Source organism: Capricornis sumatraensis, chromosome 12, assembly GCF_032405125.1.
Source record: "Capricornis sumatraensis isolate serow.1 chromosome 12, serow.2, whole genome shotgun sequence".
Classification (NCBI taxonomy): Eukaryota; Metazoa; Chordata; class Mammalia; order Artiodactyla; family Bovidae; genus Capricornis; species Capricornis sumatraensis.
In genome coordinates, this window is record NC_091080.1 from 85057958 (window position 1) to 85078163 (window position 20206).

Genomic DNA, 20206 nt, shown 5'->3' on the forward strand with positions numbered 1-20206 from the left:
ATATTAAACACAACTTCATGGTTTTATAAGAGATGTGTATTTTGTGAACTCTTTTTTCCTCCGTGTTTTCCCCTTTTGTATAGCAATTATAGAGCAGTTTCACTAAAACTCTTACTTAGCATTTAGTCTTTTTTTTTTTTTTAATTTGTTTTTTGGGTATACCAGGGCTTAGCTGTGCCATGTAAGATCTTTAGCTGTGGCATGGGGGACCTAGTTTCCTGACCAGACATGAAACCCGGGTCACCCCTGCATTGGGAGTGTGGAGTCTTGGCCACTGGACCACTAGGGAACTCCCACATGCAGTTTTCATTATGCTTCTTAGGGTGGCAGATTTTTTTATCAGTCGTTTCTCCAAGGCTACTCTTAGTAACATATTCTTTTATAGTGAGATTACTCATCAGTTTCCTGGCAGTCAGTGATTTTCACCAGTGGATATTCACCAGTGGATTTGGTTTTTAACCAGTGGATTTTAATTTAGAATTCAGTGTCTTCTGAAATCACCATATCTATTCTTATATTGGGCCTCTTTGGTAAATAAGTTAACTCTTTCTTGGCTAGGAAATGGCACATTGTTTCAAAATATTTTCATATAATTATTAAAAGTATGTACATAAATACTTTTCTACCTAAAATTATTCCCTTCAACTTGATAAATAAGCCACCTCTAAAACTCTATTGAGATTAACAAAAGTATGACATTATTTGATATAATGATATAGGATACTCATTTAAAAAATTTGCTCTGTAACCTCTGTTAATTTGGAAAAATAAAAACTTTGGAAAAATTGAGGGAACAGTCCAGAAAACACCCATATATTGTCTTTTGGAGTCACTTGCCGGGGTCCAGCCCCGGTGGATTCAGGGTAATTCGAAGGTGGGGACAGAATCGGCATCCTAGGAAAGAACTTATTTAATTACAGATAGAGAGGGATTAGAAAATCAGCAGAGAAAGAGAGGCTGAATAACTTGGTTTACATGGGATACCAATCACCACCTACGTAGGCCACAGGCATCTTTGGTTCTCCCGAAGGAGAGGAGGCACTGAGGCCTCCCTGGTCTGATCTTAGAATCCCAGGCAAAATTAGCAGGCTTGGTGAGTACCCACATTCCAGATGGGAATTCAGCCAGAAAAACGGGGAGCAAGAAAGAAACGACATGGGGGAATCAGTCTTTCCAGAAACTGATCCCATTTCTTTATTTTTTAGGTCTGCTTATATACCTTTTGTTACACGTAGGGATGAATACAGAGTCACGTGGGGGTCAGCAGACCTGACCCTTGTCAAAATCAGGTGCTTCACATAAATGTATAAAAAAAGGTCTTAGGGGTTTACATCATCTTCTGGTCATGAGGCCTGCTGACATTTTATGATCCTTTCTTTCTGATAACCAAAAAACTTATTTTTTCCAAGGGTGTTTTTTCTTAAACCAGGCACCACCCTCCAAATAAAGTTGCATTCCTATAGGGTGAGGGTGTAGTGAGTTACAATCAAGAAAGGAATTTATTTAACCCAAGGTTAACATGATTAATCCTAAAGGTTAATACTTATTTCTCCTATATGCTAGTTATATTCATTATAAGGGCAGGGAATATGGAGATTTAGCAGCAAAACATCAGCCCAACAAATGAAAACCCTTCACCAATGCTCCCCTTAAGATCTATTTAGTCTTAAGATAGTGATAAAGTTACATTTTTGCATAGCAAGGACACAGTGATTTATAACAAAGTACAGTGATCTATAACAAAAGAGAAAATTCATTAACTCAAAAAGTCTAGTATTGCTAACATCAAAAACTACTATATTTCCTTTTCTATATTCCAAATACATTGATTAATATATTCCCAGGTGCCTAAGGATATGGAGGCCTGGTGGCAATCATTAACTCAACAATGAGAAAAAGCCCTATGCTAATTAAGATTTTCAAAATACTCTAAACTCTCTGTGCTGTTTATGGTTGAGAGGTAGTAAACAATCATATGCTTGGCAGGAGTATGGATAATCTTGTCACACAAGCTAGTCTGCCAGCAGAGAGGTTTGACCTGAGATACCCTTGTCACACCCAGGGCAGGGAAGTAGCAGCAATTATTGGCACAACAAATGAAAAACCCTTCACTAATATAATTCCTAACCAACCCACTATACCAATAATTTCTAACTTCCCAAAAGAATCTGCCTTTAGTAAGTCTAAAACATTTTGTGCCTGTCATGATTGGGAGGCTGTAAACAATCACAAGCTGGAATCAAGATTGCCGGGAGAAATATCAATAACCTCAGATATGCAGATGACACCACCCTTATGGCAGAAAGTGAAGAGGAACTAAAAAGCCTCTTGATGAAAGTGAAAGAAGAGAGTGAAAAAGTTGGCATAAAGCTCAACATTCAGAAAACGAAGATCATGGCATCCGGTCCGATCACTTCATGGGAAATAGATGGGGAAACAGTGAAAACTGTCAAACTTTATTTTTTGGGGCTCCAAAATCACTGCAGATGGTAACTGCAGCCATGAAATTAAAAGACGCCTACTCCTTGGAAGAAAAGTTATGACCAACCTAGATAGTATGTTCAAAAGCAGAGATATTACTTTGCCGACTAAGGTCCGTCTAGTCAAGGCTATGGTTTTTCCTGTGGTCATGTATGGATGTGAGAGTTGGACTGTGAAGAAGGCTGAGCGCCGAAGAATTGATGCTTTTGAACTGTGGTGTTGGAAAAGACTCTTGAGGGTCCCTTGGACTGCAAGGAGATCCAACCAGTCCTTTCTGAAGGAGATCAACCCTGGGATTTCTTTGGAAGGAATGATGCTAAAGCTGAAGCTCCAGTACTTTGGACACCTCATGCAAAGAACTGACTCATTGGAAAAGACTCTGATGCTGGGAGAGATTGGGGGCAGGAGGACAAGGGGACGACCCAGGATGAGATGGCTGGATTGCATCACGGACTCGATGGATGCAAATCTGGGCGAACTCCCGGAGATGGTGATGGACAGGGAGGCCTGGCGTGCTGCGATTCATGGGGTCGCAAATAGTTGGACACGACTGAGCGACTGAACTGAACTGTAACAATCACATGTGGCCAGACGAACCTGTACAGGCAGGCTAGATAACCTTCAGAGGAGTTCGTAAGTTGAAACACTGTTGTCACGCCCAGGAATTCTTATTGACTTGGAGCTGTAAGTTAACTCCTTCTCGGAGAGAGGTAATGGGGGTCAGCCCCCTGTAAAGTCAAAGGTATAGGTGAGGGCATAAAATAGTAAAGTAGGTAGACTCTGGTTTTGGGGTAGATGCTCAGGAACAGGGGGTTTCCTGAGGCTTGTTCATGCCTTTGCGTATGCCGAAGCCTCCTTCCTCATGACCTTTGCCATAGGCGGAGTTCCTCACGCTGGCTCCCGGCATCTCTCCCTTTTTAATTCACCAGCTGTTGACATAATGCTGAACTGCATTTATTTCTTCCTTTCTCCTAACCTGAGGAAGAAATTTTTCACATATTCCACAAAAATTTTAACATTCCTCAGAAAATTTAATAGGTGTTTATTATCCTAAGAAGTGTGTCCCTTTTGTAACATCTTCAGGGAAGTATCGTCTATACTTAGACATTTTAGAACATCTGAAAGATTTTTTTTAAAGTTTAGTGTTGGTTATAGCATATAACCAGCATATACTGCAGTCCATGGCGGTGCAAAGAATTGGACACAACTTCGCAACTGAACAACCACAACATATTAAATTAGGGTGAGAGTCATGGAGGTTATTGAAAATAAATTCATATATTTTCACAATCTCTGGCTTCCTTTTCTTTATGCCAATTTAAATGAAATGTGGCATGAATGGAAAATTAATCCTCTCTACATGTTGGAGTACTCCTATATATTTCAGGTGTTGTGAGGGCAGTTTCTGTTTTATTTTTGTATTCCTATCACATACATAATATATGCACCAGACTCAGTTTCACTGTTAGTATTTATGGAGCTGTTGCAGAAAGGGGGACCCCTTCCAGGGCCTGAAACTGGGCTCTTGTCTAATGCTTGGAAATGAATTGTTCTAGGAGACATATGTGCTGACAAAGCGAGAGATTTTATTGGGAAAGGGCACCCTGGTGGAGAGCAGTAGGGTAAGGGAACCCAGGAGAACTGCTCTGCTGGGGCTTTCAGTCTTGGGTTTTATGGTGATGGGATTAGTTTCCAGGTGGTCTTTGGCCAATCATTCTAATTCGGAGTCTTTCCTGGTGGCGCACGCATCGCTCAGACAGATGCTAGCGAGAGGGATTCTGGGAAGTGGACGGACACAAGGTGTCTCCTTTAGACTTTTCCTGAACTCTTCCGGTTGGTGGTGGCTTATTAGTTCCGTATTCCTTATCAGGATCTCCTGTCATAAAACAGCTCATGCAAATAGTTACTATGGTGCCTGGCCAGGGTGGGCGGTTTCAATCAGTGTGCTTCCCCTAACAGAATTAATGTATTACTGAGTTGTACAAATGGTCTAAATGCAATTTTCCATGAATTCTAAAACATTTTGGTAAAGCTGTCAAACTTGATACTTTATTTGGGAGACTGATTTTTTACTTTTGGTATTTGTGATTTCAAAGCAAAATAAAAACTCTAAAATCATTAGAGCAGAGACAAACTGTAAAGTATTATGTTTTTCCTTTGTGAATCATTGTATCCCACCTAATAAGAAGTTGGTTATATGATATTGAAAACAATGATTCATCGTGCTTTAGTTTCTTTGAGGTTTTCAGTCTCCTGAGATCTAAACTCCATTCCCTTAAATCGTGAAAGTAATGGAGGCCTGAGAAAACATGACACTTTTTCTCTGAGACTACTGAGAGACAGAAATATTTGCAATATGTTTTGAAATCAGTGTTTATTTGCAATGTTGTATTTTTCAAGCACACAAACAAATGAGATAGTTATTTCTAATATTGCCAGCTGAAGTCTTTGCAAATGAAAGGATTAAAAGAATTTTAATGTTGAACATTAAATACAGGTATTTGAAGTATAAGAAACTATTAATTACATGTAAAAGGAATTAAAGTTTATATTTTGTATATATTGATGAATGGAACATAAGATCCTCAATTAGTTTTAAGTAAGCAAGTCTGAGTTTTTAATAGACTGAATGAACTCATGTCAAAGTGTATGACTTTAGTAAGCATATTTTAATAATAATGTTTAAGTTATTGTAGTTTGGAAATAAATGTATAACAATATTCAAATTCATGTTTTTATTTAAAAAATCAAGCTGTTCTCTTTTGTTGACTATTTTCGAGCAATTTTAAAGAAGATAAAAATTATAATGATCTATATGGACATGTGGGAGACCATTCAAAGTTGTGTACTTAAAATATTTGGAAATGTTCTTGAGGACTTTCTTCGCCTATTCTTACTGAGTTTATTTGCTGTGGTTTTGCCCCAGCTGTGCAGTTGCCTGTTTCTTTACATTTTTGTGTGCATTGTCTCACTTTTGAGTCAAATGGGTATGCATTTTAATATATTTTTATTAGTGGAATTAAGGTATATTAAGGTCCAAGAAATGAAATTTTACATGCTTTGATGGCTTATTAAAATGTCTCTTTTTTTAAAGCAGTTGGTGAAATAAGTATTTGGTGTTCCTCTTTCTATAAAAATCTAAGATCAGGGTAATTAAAGCATTTACCCAGAGTCACAGTACTGGTAAGTGGAAGACTTGTTGTTCAGTCAAAATTAATTGAGTTATTTGTATGTTAAGTATATTTTTCTCTGCTTTGCTCAGAAGTATGCAAAAATAAACCTTTATTTAGTTTTCTTTATATCAAGGGCTGTGTTTGTTTTGTGTTCATGGGACTCTTCTGTTTTTCTTCATAGGGATGGTTTTCGATTTTCATCTCAAGAGGCTGCTTCTAGTTTTGGTGATGATAGGCTACTAATAGAAAAATTTATTGATAACCCCCGTCATATAGAAATCCAGGTTGGTACATTTTAAGATACTTTCAAATCATTATGACTTTAAAATAATATTACTTAGTCCTGTTAGAAACACATCCTCTCTTAAATTTTGGGGTGATTGTGAATGATCTGTCTTTTATTGTGCCCATCTTTGTATGAAATGTTCCCTTGGTGTGTCTAATTTTCTTAAAGAGATCTCTAGTCTTTCCCATTCTCTTGTTTTCCTCTGTTTCTTTGCATTGATCGTTGAGGAAGGCTTTCTTATCTCTGCTTGCTATCCTTTGGCACTCTGCATTTCAAATGAGTATATCTTTCCTTTTCTCCTTTGCCTTTAGCTTCCCTTCTTTTCACAGCTATTTGTAAGGCTTCCTCAGATAGCCATTTTGCTTTTTTGCACTTCTTTTCCATGGGGATGGCCTTGATCCCTGTCTCCTGTACAGTGTCATGAACCTCTGTCCATAGTTCATCAGACAACTGTCTATCAGATCTTATCCCTTGAATCTATTTTTCACTTTCACTGTATAATTGTAAGGGATTTGATTTAGGTCATACCTGAATGACCTAGTGGTTTTCCCTACTTTCTTCAATTTAAGTCTGAATTTGGCAATAAGGAGTTCATGATCTCAGCCACAGTCAGCTCCCGGTCTTGTTTTTGCTACTTCTCCATCTTTGGCTGCAAAGAATATAATCAACCTGATTTTGGTGTTGACCATCTGGTGATATCTCTTTGTGGAGTCTTCTCTTGTGTTGTTGGAAGAGGGTGTTTGCTATGACCAGTGCGTTCTCTTGGCAAAACTCTGTGTACTGTGTACTTTAAGAGCAAATTTGTCTGTTACTCCAGGTATTTCTTGACTTCCTGCTTTTGCATTCCACTCCCTTATAATGAAAAGAACGTCTTTATTTGGGTGTTAGTTCTAGAAGGTCTTGTAGGTCTTCATAGAACTGTTCATAGAAAGTTCCCAGTTCAGCCATCTTTCCCAACATTTGATATTCTCAGTTTTTTAATGTCTTGCCATTTTGGTGGACATGTAATAGTATCTCTGTTTTAATTTGCATTTCCCTAATGAATATTGATGTTGAGCATTTATTTTTTTTAAGTTGATTAACCAAAACTGGATATCATATTTTATGAAGTGACCGCTCAAGTCTCATCCTTGGCCCTCCCCCCTCCCACTTTCAAATTTGACTTTTTAAAAATTATTGAATGTTGAGGGTTCTGTATCTATTTTGTTTATGAGTCCTTAAGGTTTTTATACTAATTCTAGTTTGAGAGGGTAGTTCTTTGGGCCAGCGTGTGGTGGAGGTGGTGAGAGGTGATAGAATTCAGGGTGTTTTGTGAATGCAGACTAGAATTTCTAAAAGATTGATGTGCTATATAAGAAAAATTAGGCATCAGAGATAGTTTTAGGCTTTTGGCCCAAGAAATGATAAGAATGGGACTGTCATTTACTGAGATGGGAAAGACTGTGAGAGGTGCATATTTGGGGGAGGAAATCAGGGTATGAAGATTAACAGATGAAGGCTGAGATGCCCGTCAGATACCAAAATGTGGGTTTGAGTAGACTATTGGATATTGGAGTCTAGAATTTAGGGGAGATATCAATATTTGAGCTGTCCTTCCTGTAAGATCCTAGAGGCAAAATAGATTTTCCCCTTCTCTGTATTCCCCATCTAGCACTTCTTTGTGCTATCAGAAGACCACTTAAGCCATATTACCTTTAGCCATCTCACTTTTTCCACACTAAAAAGTATCACTTTTTTTTTACTGATACTCAATAAATGTTTGTTGTGTTAAATAATTATATTTCTACGTCAGCTTTTAGCTTATTTTAATTAACCATGGCATATATTTATGCTGATATTTTTTTAACATCAGGTGAAAGTGCCTCCCAGTAACTTAAATAGGCAGCACAGGTGTTTCCCAGATCTGATCTGCACTTGGGAGTTGCTTTTTTTTTTTATTACTTACCTTCTTCATTTTAATTAATTACTATTAGATAGTATGTACACATGATAAAGGGTATTCAGCAGAAAATAAGCCTTCTTTTCACTCTTGTCTCCAAGCCCCCTGGTTTCCATCCCTGGAAGCCGACACTGTTACTGTTTTTTGAATATCCTGCCATAGTCGATGAATATATATATATGTAGTATTATTTTCTCAATGAGCTATCACATACTTTGTCCTTTGTCGTGCTGAATCTCTGTGCTTACAGTAGGAATGGCACTGGTCTGTTGAAACCAGGGTGCTGCTGGCATTTTACGGGCTGGGTCCATGGATGCTGAAAGACTTGCATTACGTGAAGTGGTCTATTAACAGTGAAGCTTTTCCTAATAAGCTAGATACCTGGGAGATCATTTTATAATCATCATCACGTGTGTCTGTAAAGGGTGATATGGATAGTTTAAAAACCTCATGATGACTTGATCATTAACTTCCCTTACAAGCACTTTTTTTTTTCCTATAATGTTGTCCGGTTACTTTGTCTCTTAATTTGTTTAGTGCAGTTCCCTGGTGGTCCAGTGGTTAGGACCCCGGGCTTTCCCTGCTGTGGCCCAGGTTCCGTTCCTGGGCAGGGAACTAAGATCCCAAAAGTCACATGGTGTGTTCAGAAGAAAAACTATGCACAGACTTCAGAGAAAAGCAAGCTTGACTCTGTGACCAAAATGAAAAGAAAAGTAGATCATTTATGTACATTTGAATCTAATATCTTACAGTTGAAAATGTTTCTGAGAATTCTCAATTATTGTCACTTTATTTCTTGGAGGCTAAGTTTACTCTCACTTCTATAACAATTAGAGTAAGAAAAGGTAGAATAAATTTAACATTTAAAAATAATTCTGGATGTAGTTCTGTGGTCACTTTGGAGTCCTAGAAATAAAATTCCAACTTATTGGCATTTCATTACTGTAATGTTTCCCTTTGGAAGCATTCTTGAGGTTTGGATAGGTTTAAATTCCTAAAAATTAATTATGCAGTCATGTATGAACTGTTCATTTTATTGTTTAATATATTGTTAAATCACAATCTTTTCAATGTTTCTAGGAGCCATATAAAATATTAAGTTGATATCGACTATTAATGATGCATGAAGAAACAGAGTGACTTGCCCAGAGAGATTACATAGCTATTTGGAGTTTAAATTAGTGCCTAGTCTTTTTGCTTCTAGAATAGCTTTTATTTCCATTAGCTTAAATATATGCATTCAGTAATATATATCTACTCCTTAATCATGAAAATTGATTCAGTTCAGTTCAGTCACTCCGTCGTGTCTGACTCTTTGTGACCCCATGAATCGCAGCATGCCAGGCCTCCTGGAGTTCACTCAGACTCACATCCATCGAGTCAGTGATGCCATCCAGCCATCTCATCCTCTGTCATCCCCTTCTCCTCCTGCCCCCAGTCCCTCCCAGCATCAGGGTCTTTTCTAATGAGTCAGCTCTTTGCATGAGGTGGCCAAAGTATTGGAGTTTCAGGTTCAGAATCAGTCCTTCCAGTGAACACCCAGGACTGGTTTTTTTTTTTTTTAATGTGAAAAACATGAACAAAAAGCATGTTTTAGGGTTGCCAGATTTAGCTAAGGAAATACATGTTAAATTTGAATTTCAGATAAATGGTATTTGTTTTTTTTAAAGTATGTCTCATTCAGTATTTTAATATTTTTATTACAATTAAAAACTCTAGGGACTTCCCTGGTGGTCCAGTGGCTAAGACTCCAAGCTCAAAATGCAGGGGGCCTGGGTTTGATCCCTGCTTAGGGAACTAGATTCCACATGCTGCAACTAAGACCCAGCACAGTCAAATAATAAATATATAAATAAATATTAAAATGAAAAGCTCCAGTTTATTTCTCATTATCACAAATGGGAAAAACCATAATGGTATATACTAACCCCAAACTTTTTACTAGTTTCTTATAAGAAAAATAAAAAACAGTAAGAATATTGGTGTATAAAGTAACAGACTGCATATTGGTTGTAAATGAAATAGCATTTTCTGATCAACAGACATTGCAGTATTAACAACAAGTAGATGTTTGTCATAGCACCGCGGCTCTCCCAGGTGCCATTGAAATCTAAGATGTATTCCCTTTACTGATGCTCTGTATCCTTCACAAATTTGTACAGTTGATTCTAATATTTTACCCAGTGTATTGGAAATGTAACATGAAAAATTTTTCCTCAAGTCTTTTTAGTAAAAATGTTCCATTGAGTTTTGGAGTGGTAGATGATAAAATTTTCTTGCACTGGTGTCAACCAAAAGGATAATGTATTTGAGCGGTGTCTTGTGTTTTAGGAGGTCGGAGTATTGAAAACCAGGGGGTGTTACATGGAGAAGTGTTAACTGGGCATGTGTGCTATGGATATGGCTGTATAATTTTTCAAGTGGTATTATTGCTCTTTCAGGTTTTAGGTGATAAACATGGGAATGCCTTGTGGCTCAATGAAAGAGAGTGCTCAATTCAGAGAAGAAATCAGAAAGTGGTGGAGGAAGCACCAAGGTAAGTGCTTTTCCTGAGGAAAATACAGAGTAGTCTGATTTTCTGTATTTTTTAGGATTCTTTCCCATTGTAATAAAAACTGTTTAATAGAGCTGAAATTACTTTAACAGTAATAGTAGGATCTATTAGTTGTCCCATGGCATGTGGGATCTTAGTTCCCTGACCAGGGATCAAACTCATGTCCTCTGCATCACAAGGCAGATTCCTTATCACTGGATCACCAGGAAAGTCTCTACCCCTGGGCTTTGAGCACAGTGATGAGCTTGTCTGCAGCTCTGAGGATCACTAGGAGAATTTATGACAAGGGAATGAGCAGAACCAGACAGGTCAAGAGTAGTTTTACTCAGCTGTGCTTGCGATTATCCAGATGTTATGATGTTAATCTTTAGTTGCACTTTCCTTTTTTTTTTTTTTTGGTTGCGTTAATTCTGTCATCCAGTTATTGTTGAAGTGTCATCTATGCCTGAATGAGACAGGAAAATGATCAGATTTTTGGCTTAAAGAAAGTGAAGAGGACATTACCACTTAAAAGAATCACAAAGATGTAAAATGCAGTGGCTAGAACTTATTTAGATCCTGATTCAAAGAGATTAGCTTTAAAAAAATTAATGAGATAATCTAGTAAATTTGAATGCTAATATAGATGTTAAAGCTATTAAAGAGTTCTTGTTAATGTTTGAAGTGTGATTGTTACAAAAGTACTTACAGAAATAGATAGGGAAGTTTTTATGGAAGAAGTGATACCTAATTTGGTATTTGCTTTAAAATAAAAGGGGTGATGCTGGTAGAAAAGTAGGCATGCCATTAGATAGGATGGGAGTGGTTGGAAAGTAATAATTGTTTCATATGGCAAACAGATACATGCAAGTTCGTTATGTGCTTAGTCGCTCTGTCATCTCCTGACTCTTTGCGACCCCATGGACCGTACCTGCCAGACTCCTCTGTCCATGGGATTCTGCAGACAAGAATATTGGACATGGGTTGCCATGTCCTCCACCAGGGAATCTTCCCAGCCCAGGGATGGAACCCAGGTCTCCTGCATTGCTGGTGAATTCTTTACCAGCTGAGCCACCAGGGAAGCTCAAGTTCATTATGCTCTTCCATAATAAAATGTTTATTTTGCTCTTCCATAATAAAATGTTTATAAGATACCATCTAAATCTTGTGCATTTGAGACTAATTTTAATCCACAGATAGAAAAATAGTCAGTGTTTTGTTTCTCAGAGCCTTTCTTTCATAGAAACAAAGTATATGAAAATGTGGAAATGATCTGATAATATTCTTTTCAGGGTTCATTGAAACTCTTTATTTGTCTGTTGGAAGGTGCTTCTTTATTGTGAAGCAAAAGTTGTGAGGATTTGTTAGATGTACTCTTGATTCTTATTATTTGTGGTAGTTATGTTTTATAAAGTTACGATACTGAAGTGTTACTCTCACAGGAAATACAGAGTTAAGTTTCTGTGACCCTCGAGTCAGAACATTTTCATCAACCGATTAATGCATAATCTTGTTTTGTATGTGTTTCTGTTGAAAGACACCTTATTTTATGCATATTGTTGACTCTTTAATGTTGCACTCACCATCTTGGTGAGCAGCATTGTAATACTTGCTTGAAGCAATCTCACCTAACACACCTTTTCTCCATAAAGCACATCTTCCAATCTTACTTGGAGAAATTTTGAATATATGTGTAAAATTTTACTAGTTGTAAACAACTAGTTTTGCTAAAGCAGCTGTATATTTTGTAGATTGATTAAAGTTGCAGTATAATGTGAAAAGTTCAGATGTTCAGTTCAGTCTGTCAGTCATGTCTGACTCTTTGTGACCCCATGGACTGCAGCACGCCAGGCTTCCCTGTCTGTCACCAACTCCCGGAGTTTGCTCAGACTTGTGTCCATTGAGTAGGTGATGCCATCCAACCATCTCATCCTCTGTCGTCCCCTTATCCTCCTGCCTTCAATCTTTCCCAGCATCAGGGTCTTTTCCAGTGAGTTAGTTCTTTGCATTAGGTGGGCAAAGTATTGGAGCTTCAGCTTCAACATCAGTCCTTCCAATGAATATTCAGGACTGATTTCCTTTAGGATTGACTGGTTCAGATGTTAGTTTTGTATAAAAATTTGAAGTTGATTTATTTCAACCTGTTATGCTTAATTAACAGTAAGCATATATTCTAAGCATATATAAAGCATATACCTTGAAATCTTGAGTTGACATAGATGATCATATCTGAGTAAACTTAAAGAAAATTAATGCACACAAAAGATTACTTAATTTTTGTTCAAAATGCAGGTGGTCACTCTGTGTATATTTGCAGCATTTTTCTAGATTCTGAGACGCGAAGAGCAATGGGAGAACAAGCCGTTGCCCTTGCCAAAGCAGTGAATTATTCTTCTGCTGGAACTGTAGAATTCCTTGTGGACTCAAAAAAGAATTTTTATTTCTTGGAAATGAACACGAGACTCCAGGTAACAAAACGTCTGTTCTTCATTCCTCTCCATGCCTCTAAACTTTTCCCTTCCTCACCACCCCTTTTGGTTTTATAAAAATTAAAAACCAATTCCTTAAAAGTGGGAAATAAAGATTTAGTTTTTATGTTGGTGCTAAGAAACATGTTGGAAATGACAGATGAGTATCAGGTTAATTTGATGGTCAGTGACTAGCCCCTCTGCTTCGTTACTGCTAATACTTTATATTGGAAATTCCAGTTCTTTTTTTTTTTATTTTTCTTGAACCTTTCTTGATGAAGTGCATTAGTTAGGGTTCATATGCTGAAAAGGGAAGCTAATCAAGATATCACGCATAGAAAGGAATTAAGTGCCTACAAATCTTTGGAAGAGATGGGGAAAGTAAAGGTATTGAGAGTGAGCTTTCAGGAATGACTCTCAGAAGTGAACCATCCAACCTGTCTTCTAGAGGAATGGACACCTCTGCCACAGTTGGGAGATTGAGAAATTAAGTGGCCGCCTGGAACTGTTAACTTCAGGGACATACTTGGTTAGTTCCAAGCAAGGTTTCGGGAAGCCACTGGTATACTGTTAACTTACTGATGGCTTTATTTCCCTTCTTCTTCCCCCTTTTCTTTGGTTTAAATTGTAAACTGACAAACAAATTCAGAAAAATATGTAGAATACAAATGTGTAGTTGAAAAAAATTATTAAAAGCAAAAGTTTATGTGAGCATCAATTGGATCGAGAAGTACCAAAATGCCAGTACTTCTTACCCCTGGCCCTCAACTTCTTCCCATTCTCAGAGATTCCGCCTCCATCTTCCTGTTTATTATTCTGACTGAATTCTAAACAACATCTCCTTATATTTCTGGATAGTTCTTCCTTTCGTTTATGCACACCTTGACAATAGAAATAATTTTGCCTGTTTCTTTTTTAAACTTTCAATCCATGGGATTGTATTATATATAAATTTTTTGTACATGGCTTCTTTTCTCAGTATTATGCTTATGAGATTATACCATGGGACAGATTTTCATATATTGTGGTAGAATTTGTGTATCTAGATGCATTTGAGACCAAGAGTAATTCATATTTATAATTTGTACAGTATTAACCTTAGTAGTTTTTGCTGAAAACTTACAGTACTTCTGTTTGAAATCACTTTTTTAGCCTCTATCCTATTGTTGTGGATATCTTCAGAATTGACAGAATTTTGCCTTTTAGAGATTAATTTGATTTTGATTAAATATATCTTTATAATGAAGTATGTCTAATTATATAATTAGCTGGGAAATCATGTTTTTGATTAAAATGGAGACTTGATTATGTTGTGATGAGAATAATACCTTTGTAATATGATCCTGAAGGCAGTTTGAAGTGATTACAGTGTATATTTATTGTATTCAAGACTCAATAAATACTAGACTTTAGTTGGGATACTTAGCAGATTTTGCAGAATTAATAATCAGTGTTTTTTTTTTTTCTTTAGGGCACTTTGTTATTATGTTCATTTTTTTTTTTTTTAAGAATCCTTCACTTTTTATTTGTTTCTGGCTCATGTATCTCAGTGCATAAGTTTTTTCAAGTTTGTTCCATGGTCAATTTTGGTATAAGACCTCTAAAAATTGATATTTATTATCAAATAATTCTGTGGTATCAGTCTAAATCACTTAGGTACCTGTGTTTACAATTTGTATCATGAGTGGCTTGCCAGGAAATTGTGTTCAGTACCCTCAAAAAAAGATTATACATAAATGAATTTCAGGAAAAAAAACTGATAGTACCTAAACCTGTGCTATATAATAGCACAATTATTAATTTGTGTCTCCTGTTTAATGTTTAATAATATCTCATTTCTCTCTTGCATTTGCTTCCAGGGACAGTAGTCTTGTCAGTTACCAAACAAATTATTATTTATTTTTTTTTAAGAAACATCTGTGTGGTGGAGGGATATTTCATGGTGGAGTCTGTGACTGAATGGGAGCATGAAAAAAAAGATCTTGTGTTTTATAGTATTCCAAAAGCCATGCTTAGATATTTCAAAGATGTCTTTCTGATATTGTTTAAACAATTCAGATGTCCTTTTAATGGTAGATTTTCTGTTTCAAATTTCTTTACTAACTTTAAATTATAATACTTGAGGCACATTCACCAAATTCTTTATCTTCTAAGATATATGTTATCTCTAATTAGTGTTTCAGTTTGAGGCTGGAGAGCTATAATTTTCTTTTCTTTTTTTTTTTTTTTCCTTGAAATTTCCTGATTGAATTGTCACTTTTTCCAGCTTTAGAACTTGTACATTTTTTTCCTGGTAACACAGTGTGAGTAGCATTGTCTCTTTGCTAGATTTCCTTAAAAGTGACATTTGAAATAAATACCATTTCTCCTTAAAGAGAAACACTGAGAAAGTCACTGGGTTTGGTGCATAAATACTGGTTTTTATCTCTCTTTGGTGAGAATTTATGTATCAGGTTTATCTATGCCATCCTCATATGTTTGTTTTTAAAGTCACTGTTTTCTTTTTCTTAAAGATAAAATCCAAACACTTTTATGTTGATATTGTTCAGTGGCTAAGTCCTGTCTCTCTGTAATCCCATGAACTACAGCAAGCCAGGCTTCCCTGACCTTCACTATCTCCCTGAGTTTGCCTAAACTCATGTCCATTGACATTGAGTCAGTGATGCCATCCAACCGGGTCATCTTCTGTTGCCTGCTTCTCCTCTTGCCTTCAATCTTTCCCAGAATCAGAGTCTTTTCCAGTGAGTCAGCTCTTCGCATCAGATGGCCAAAGTATTGGAGCTTCAGCTTCAGCATCAGTCTTTCCAATGAATATTCAGGACTGATTTCCTTTAGGATTGACTGGTTGGATCTCCTTGCTGTCCAAGGGACTATGAAGAGTCTTCTCCAGGACCACAGTTAGAGAGAGCATCAGTTCTTTGATACTCAACCTTGTTTATGGTTCAACTCTCAAATCGATACATGACTACTGTAAAAACCATAGCTTTGACTAGATGGACTTTTGTCGGCAAAGTAATGTGTCTGCTTTTTAATACGCTGTCTAGGTTGGTCATAGCTTTTCTTCCAAGGAGCAAGTGTCTTAATTTCATGGCTGCAGTCACTGTTCTCAGTGATTTTGGACCCCAAGAAAATAAAATCTGTCACAGTTTCCATTGTTCCCCCATCTGTTTGCCAGGAAGTGATGGGACCAGATGCCATGATCTCAGTTTTTTGAATGTTGAGCTTTAAGCCAACTTTTTCACTGTCATCTCTCACCTTCTTCAAGAGACTCTTAGTTCCTCTTCAGTTTCTGCCATTAGAGTGGTATCATCTGTATATCTGAGGTTGTTGTTTTCTTTTTCTTAAAGATATAATTCAAATGCTTTTACATTACAAGTCCCTTTGCTCTGTAGTGTTAATCTCTCCTTCCTTTTTCCTGGATCCTGTTTGACCTCTGTGTGCCTTTATCAAGTTTTATTCCCTTTGCTTGGAATGGTCCCCATCTCTTGTCCTAGTAGAAGTGTGCATATGTACCCACCCATGCTTATATGTTTCCTTCTCTGCATCTGAAAGATGGATAGAGAAATGGATAAATACCAAAAATGCAACTTTATTAAAATCTTATTTTAATGAAATAAATATGTAATTTTGCTTGAATAATTTTCTTACTTTATTGAACTGAAATACTAAGAAGTAGTAATCATTGGTTAAAAGAAAACCTAATATATCCAGAAGAGTAAACATTGGAAAAATAACTTGCCTACCACATTTTTTGTCATAACTGTGTATTTTTTTTGTAGAGGCAACCTTTATTTTACTTAAAAATTGTCTTTTGTAGTGTTTCATACTTAACTTTAAAGTGTTATCTTCTTCATTATGATTTTGAATCTTCATTTGTATGAGTAAGCATTTCACCAGTTTCCTATTTTTAATTTTTCCAGTATTTTGCTATCCTAAATAGTGCAATTATGAAATATCTTTTATATTATGACTTTGCACATGTGAAAGTAGAATTGCCTGGAAAGAGATAGGTTCTTGTATAATTTAGTGAAATAGTATCAAGGTGCCTTTTATATGAGAACTTGCTTGGCTAAAAGGATCTTTGCCTTTGGCTCTGTGTATGATAGTGAAAAATGGTACCACATTTTCATTTTGGTTTTCTTCTGAGTGAGGGTGAATTTTTTTTTCATAGAGTCATTTACATTTCTTTTGCCCTTTGGGTTTTCTTATTGAGTTGTAGCTGTTTTATATTTTTTCAGGAAATTAGCCATTTGTGATATCATCAGGAAGCAATGCTCCATGAATATTTTCACATTTTTACAGAGTGAGGGCTTTCTAAGCCAAGACCTCTGGCACCTGATTAAATGATAACAACTCTAAAGATGGAGCTTGCTAGAGAGAAAGTCTTATCTTTCCCCAGAGCCGTTTGTTCACATTCCAGGCCTTCTTCCTTCTCTCTCTGGACAGATTTATTTACTCTCCAGAGTCAAGTTTGCTGTCTCTCCAGGGCTGAGAAAGGGCAGACACGGCAGCATCGCTTATGTCAGTTTAGATGACTCGTGTGGGGCTGCTCTCCAATGATAGGTGTACTCCCCTCTGCCCACACAGGGACATCAGACCATGGGGAACCAGGGTGTGAGAAATGGTGTGAGGATGCTCTGTGAGTTAACAGTTGCCTCCTTCTCCAGTCCAGGAAACTGTTTGTTTCCTGGCAAGATAAGCAAATGAATGCAGATATAAAATATACAGATGTGATTCCTAGCTACTTTCCTTTCACCTCTTACCTGTCTTTTTTACTTTGATGTAGTTTTTCTTTCTAGGGAGAAAATTTTTGTTTTAAAATTTTGCAGTTGAATTGCTAAATCTCTTATTTCTGATGTTATCACATACTTAGATGTTTCCTACTCATTTTTTCTTCCATGTTTTCTTTTAGTACTCATGTTATCTTCCTTGGTGAAATTTTCACTTCCCCGGGGATTTTTTTCCCCCCAAATGTCTACCTGTTTGTCACAACCATTACTGAATAATTATTCTTTTCGGTGTTAATTGAGTCTTCTTCGTTATGTACTGAATTCTCATATATATGCAGGTTTTTACTTGACTATTTTCTTTTTTTTAGCCTTTTTGTTATTTATGTGCTGGTACCACACTGTTTTAGATGTTATATCTTTTTATTATAATACAGTATCCAGTAGGACTCTTCTCATTACTCTTATTTTTCCATATTGTTTTTTGAATTAGCTCATTTTATTTATATTTAACAGAAGGGAAAGAAATTGAAATGATGAAATTGCTGAACTATTAGATATATGTTTCTTATTTTCCACTGAAATATTAATTACTAAAAGATGTTCTTAACATGACAAATGATTATTGGAACTACTTATATTTTTGTCATCGCATTTCTTCATATTCCAGTTTGAAAGTATATTGTTTCTTTTTTTATAAAAATGAGTGGAAATTGGCATACTTATATTTAATCCTGATTTCTTCCCTAACCCTTCATTTTTGCTCTTTTCATTCATAGCTTTTTCATTATTGTAACATTACTGTACTTTCTGTTCTATAGTTCTGAATCTTCAGGTGTTTTCATCATACCTTTGTGTTTTAACTTGCTGTCCTGGTGATGATCTGCATCTTACCATAGCATTATGATTAATCAGTCTGCATTTCGATTCACTTGTGGTTAGGTGGTTCTTGTATCTTTTTTTTTTTAAATCAAGAATTTATTTTGAGAGGTATCCATGGTACTATATTCTGACTTCTTAGATGGGTGATAATGTTCTCTGGTAGCTCAGGTGATAAAGAATCAACCTGCAGTGCAGGAGACTCAGGTTTGACCCCTGAGTCAGGAAGATCCCCTGGAGAAGGGAATGGCAACCCACACCAGTATTCTTGCCTGGAGAATCTCATGGACAGAGGAGCCTGGTAAGCTGTGCAATCCATGGGGTCTCAAAGAGTTGGACATGACTGAGCAACTAATACACATACACACAAGGTTATCCTTACAGTTTCATCTTTCATCTCATAAACGTGAAAGATTATGGGGCTTGAAAATTATGGGGCTTGAAACAGCTGGATTAACACGTTACTGGCTTTTTGACCCAATATCAACCCTTGAGTAATTACCAATACCCACCCACCACCACCACCACCACCACCACCACCGCTGCCCTCCCTGCCCCAAAAAAAGGAAGGAAAAAGAAATAAAAGAGAAATGAGAAACCATGTGGAAGAGGGGAGCCTCTTTGAAGCGATGTGTGTGGGGACCTTCTCCTCTGGGCGAGGACCAGCCATGGCTGCTGAGGGAGGAAAAGGCTGGAGGAAGGCTCCAGCTTCTCTGCCGTTGATTAGGAAGAATTAATCATCGCCTCCATCTCGCAAGGGAGCCTGCGATTCACGACTCTGCTATCACTGTGTCATGATTTGGGTTAGCCCAGTATCAGGGATTTTATTACGATCACAGTGTGAAGCCTGTTCATGGCAGTCGTGTTGTCTCTTAAGATTACTTTCACTCTCCTGCACCATTTTGCTTTCTCTGTAGCTAAAAACTGTCTTCTGGTTTGTCTGTGTGCTGGCTTAGGTTTCTAAGTACTTAGCACTGATTTATCCACATACTTGATCTGTGTTTCATTATATTCAAACCCATTGAGTTTTTTTTTTTTGGGGGAGGGTCACTTTTACCTTTGTGTAGTAGTCTCTGGTTTCCTTTCACCCACTACATTCCCTGCCTGTCCTGAGAATTTCTTCTACCTTTCTTTGTAAAAATTTCTTTTCTCCTGGACTTTTGCCTTAAGCACTGTTGGTTTATTCCTTTTTTTCCCTACAGCATATCTTTAAGTAGCTTCCTGAGGATTGGTGCATAGTAGCTAAATTATATGAGAATTTGCATGAGTGAAAATGACTCTATACTTTTTTTTTTTTTTTAATTAATTTTGTCCCATGCCTCACAGCTTGTGGGATCTCAGTTCCCTGACCAGGGATTGAACCCCAGCAAAAGCAGTGAAAGCACCAGATCCTAACCACTAGACCACCAGGGAACTCCCTATGTTAACTATTGAAAAAGAAATTAATAGTCTCTATTGTGGTATACTTTGCCTATTATGACATTAGCCCGTTTTAAGTATACAGATATGGTAGACTGAATGTTTGTGTCTCTCCAAAATTCATATGTTGAAACATTCCCCCCATAGAGTGATGGTTTTGGGAGGTGAGGCCTCTGGGAATTGATTAGATTCTGAGGGGGTGCCCTCATGGGTGAGGTTTGTGCCCCAAAGAGAACCTTCCCCTCCTGCGTGTAGGGACTCAGGGAGAAGGTGGCCGTCTGTGGGCTGAGATGTGGCCTTC

The 20206-nt window shown here is 37.0% G+C and overlaps 1 protein-coding gene across 8 annotated transcripts in view; it reads left to right on the top strand.

Annotated features, from left to right (window-relative positions):
* The window catches only part of PCCA (propionyl-CoA carboxylase subunit alpha), a 378400-nt gene that overhangs the window by 156629 nt on the left and 201565 nt on the right, over positions 1 to 20206 (top strand). For all 8 annotated transcript variants that reach the window (XM_068984257.1, XM_068984256.1, XM_068984261.1 and 5 more), the window contains 3 exons: positions 5836 to 5938; positions 10321 to 10415; positions 12730 to 12880. In XM_068984257.1, the coding sequence (XP_068840358.1) occupies positions 5836 to 5938; positions 10321 to 10415; positions 12730 to 12880 (349 nt within the window). The remainder of the gene's footprint in view (positions 1 to 5835; positions 5939 to 10320; positions 10416 to 12729; positions 12881 to 20206) is intronic.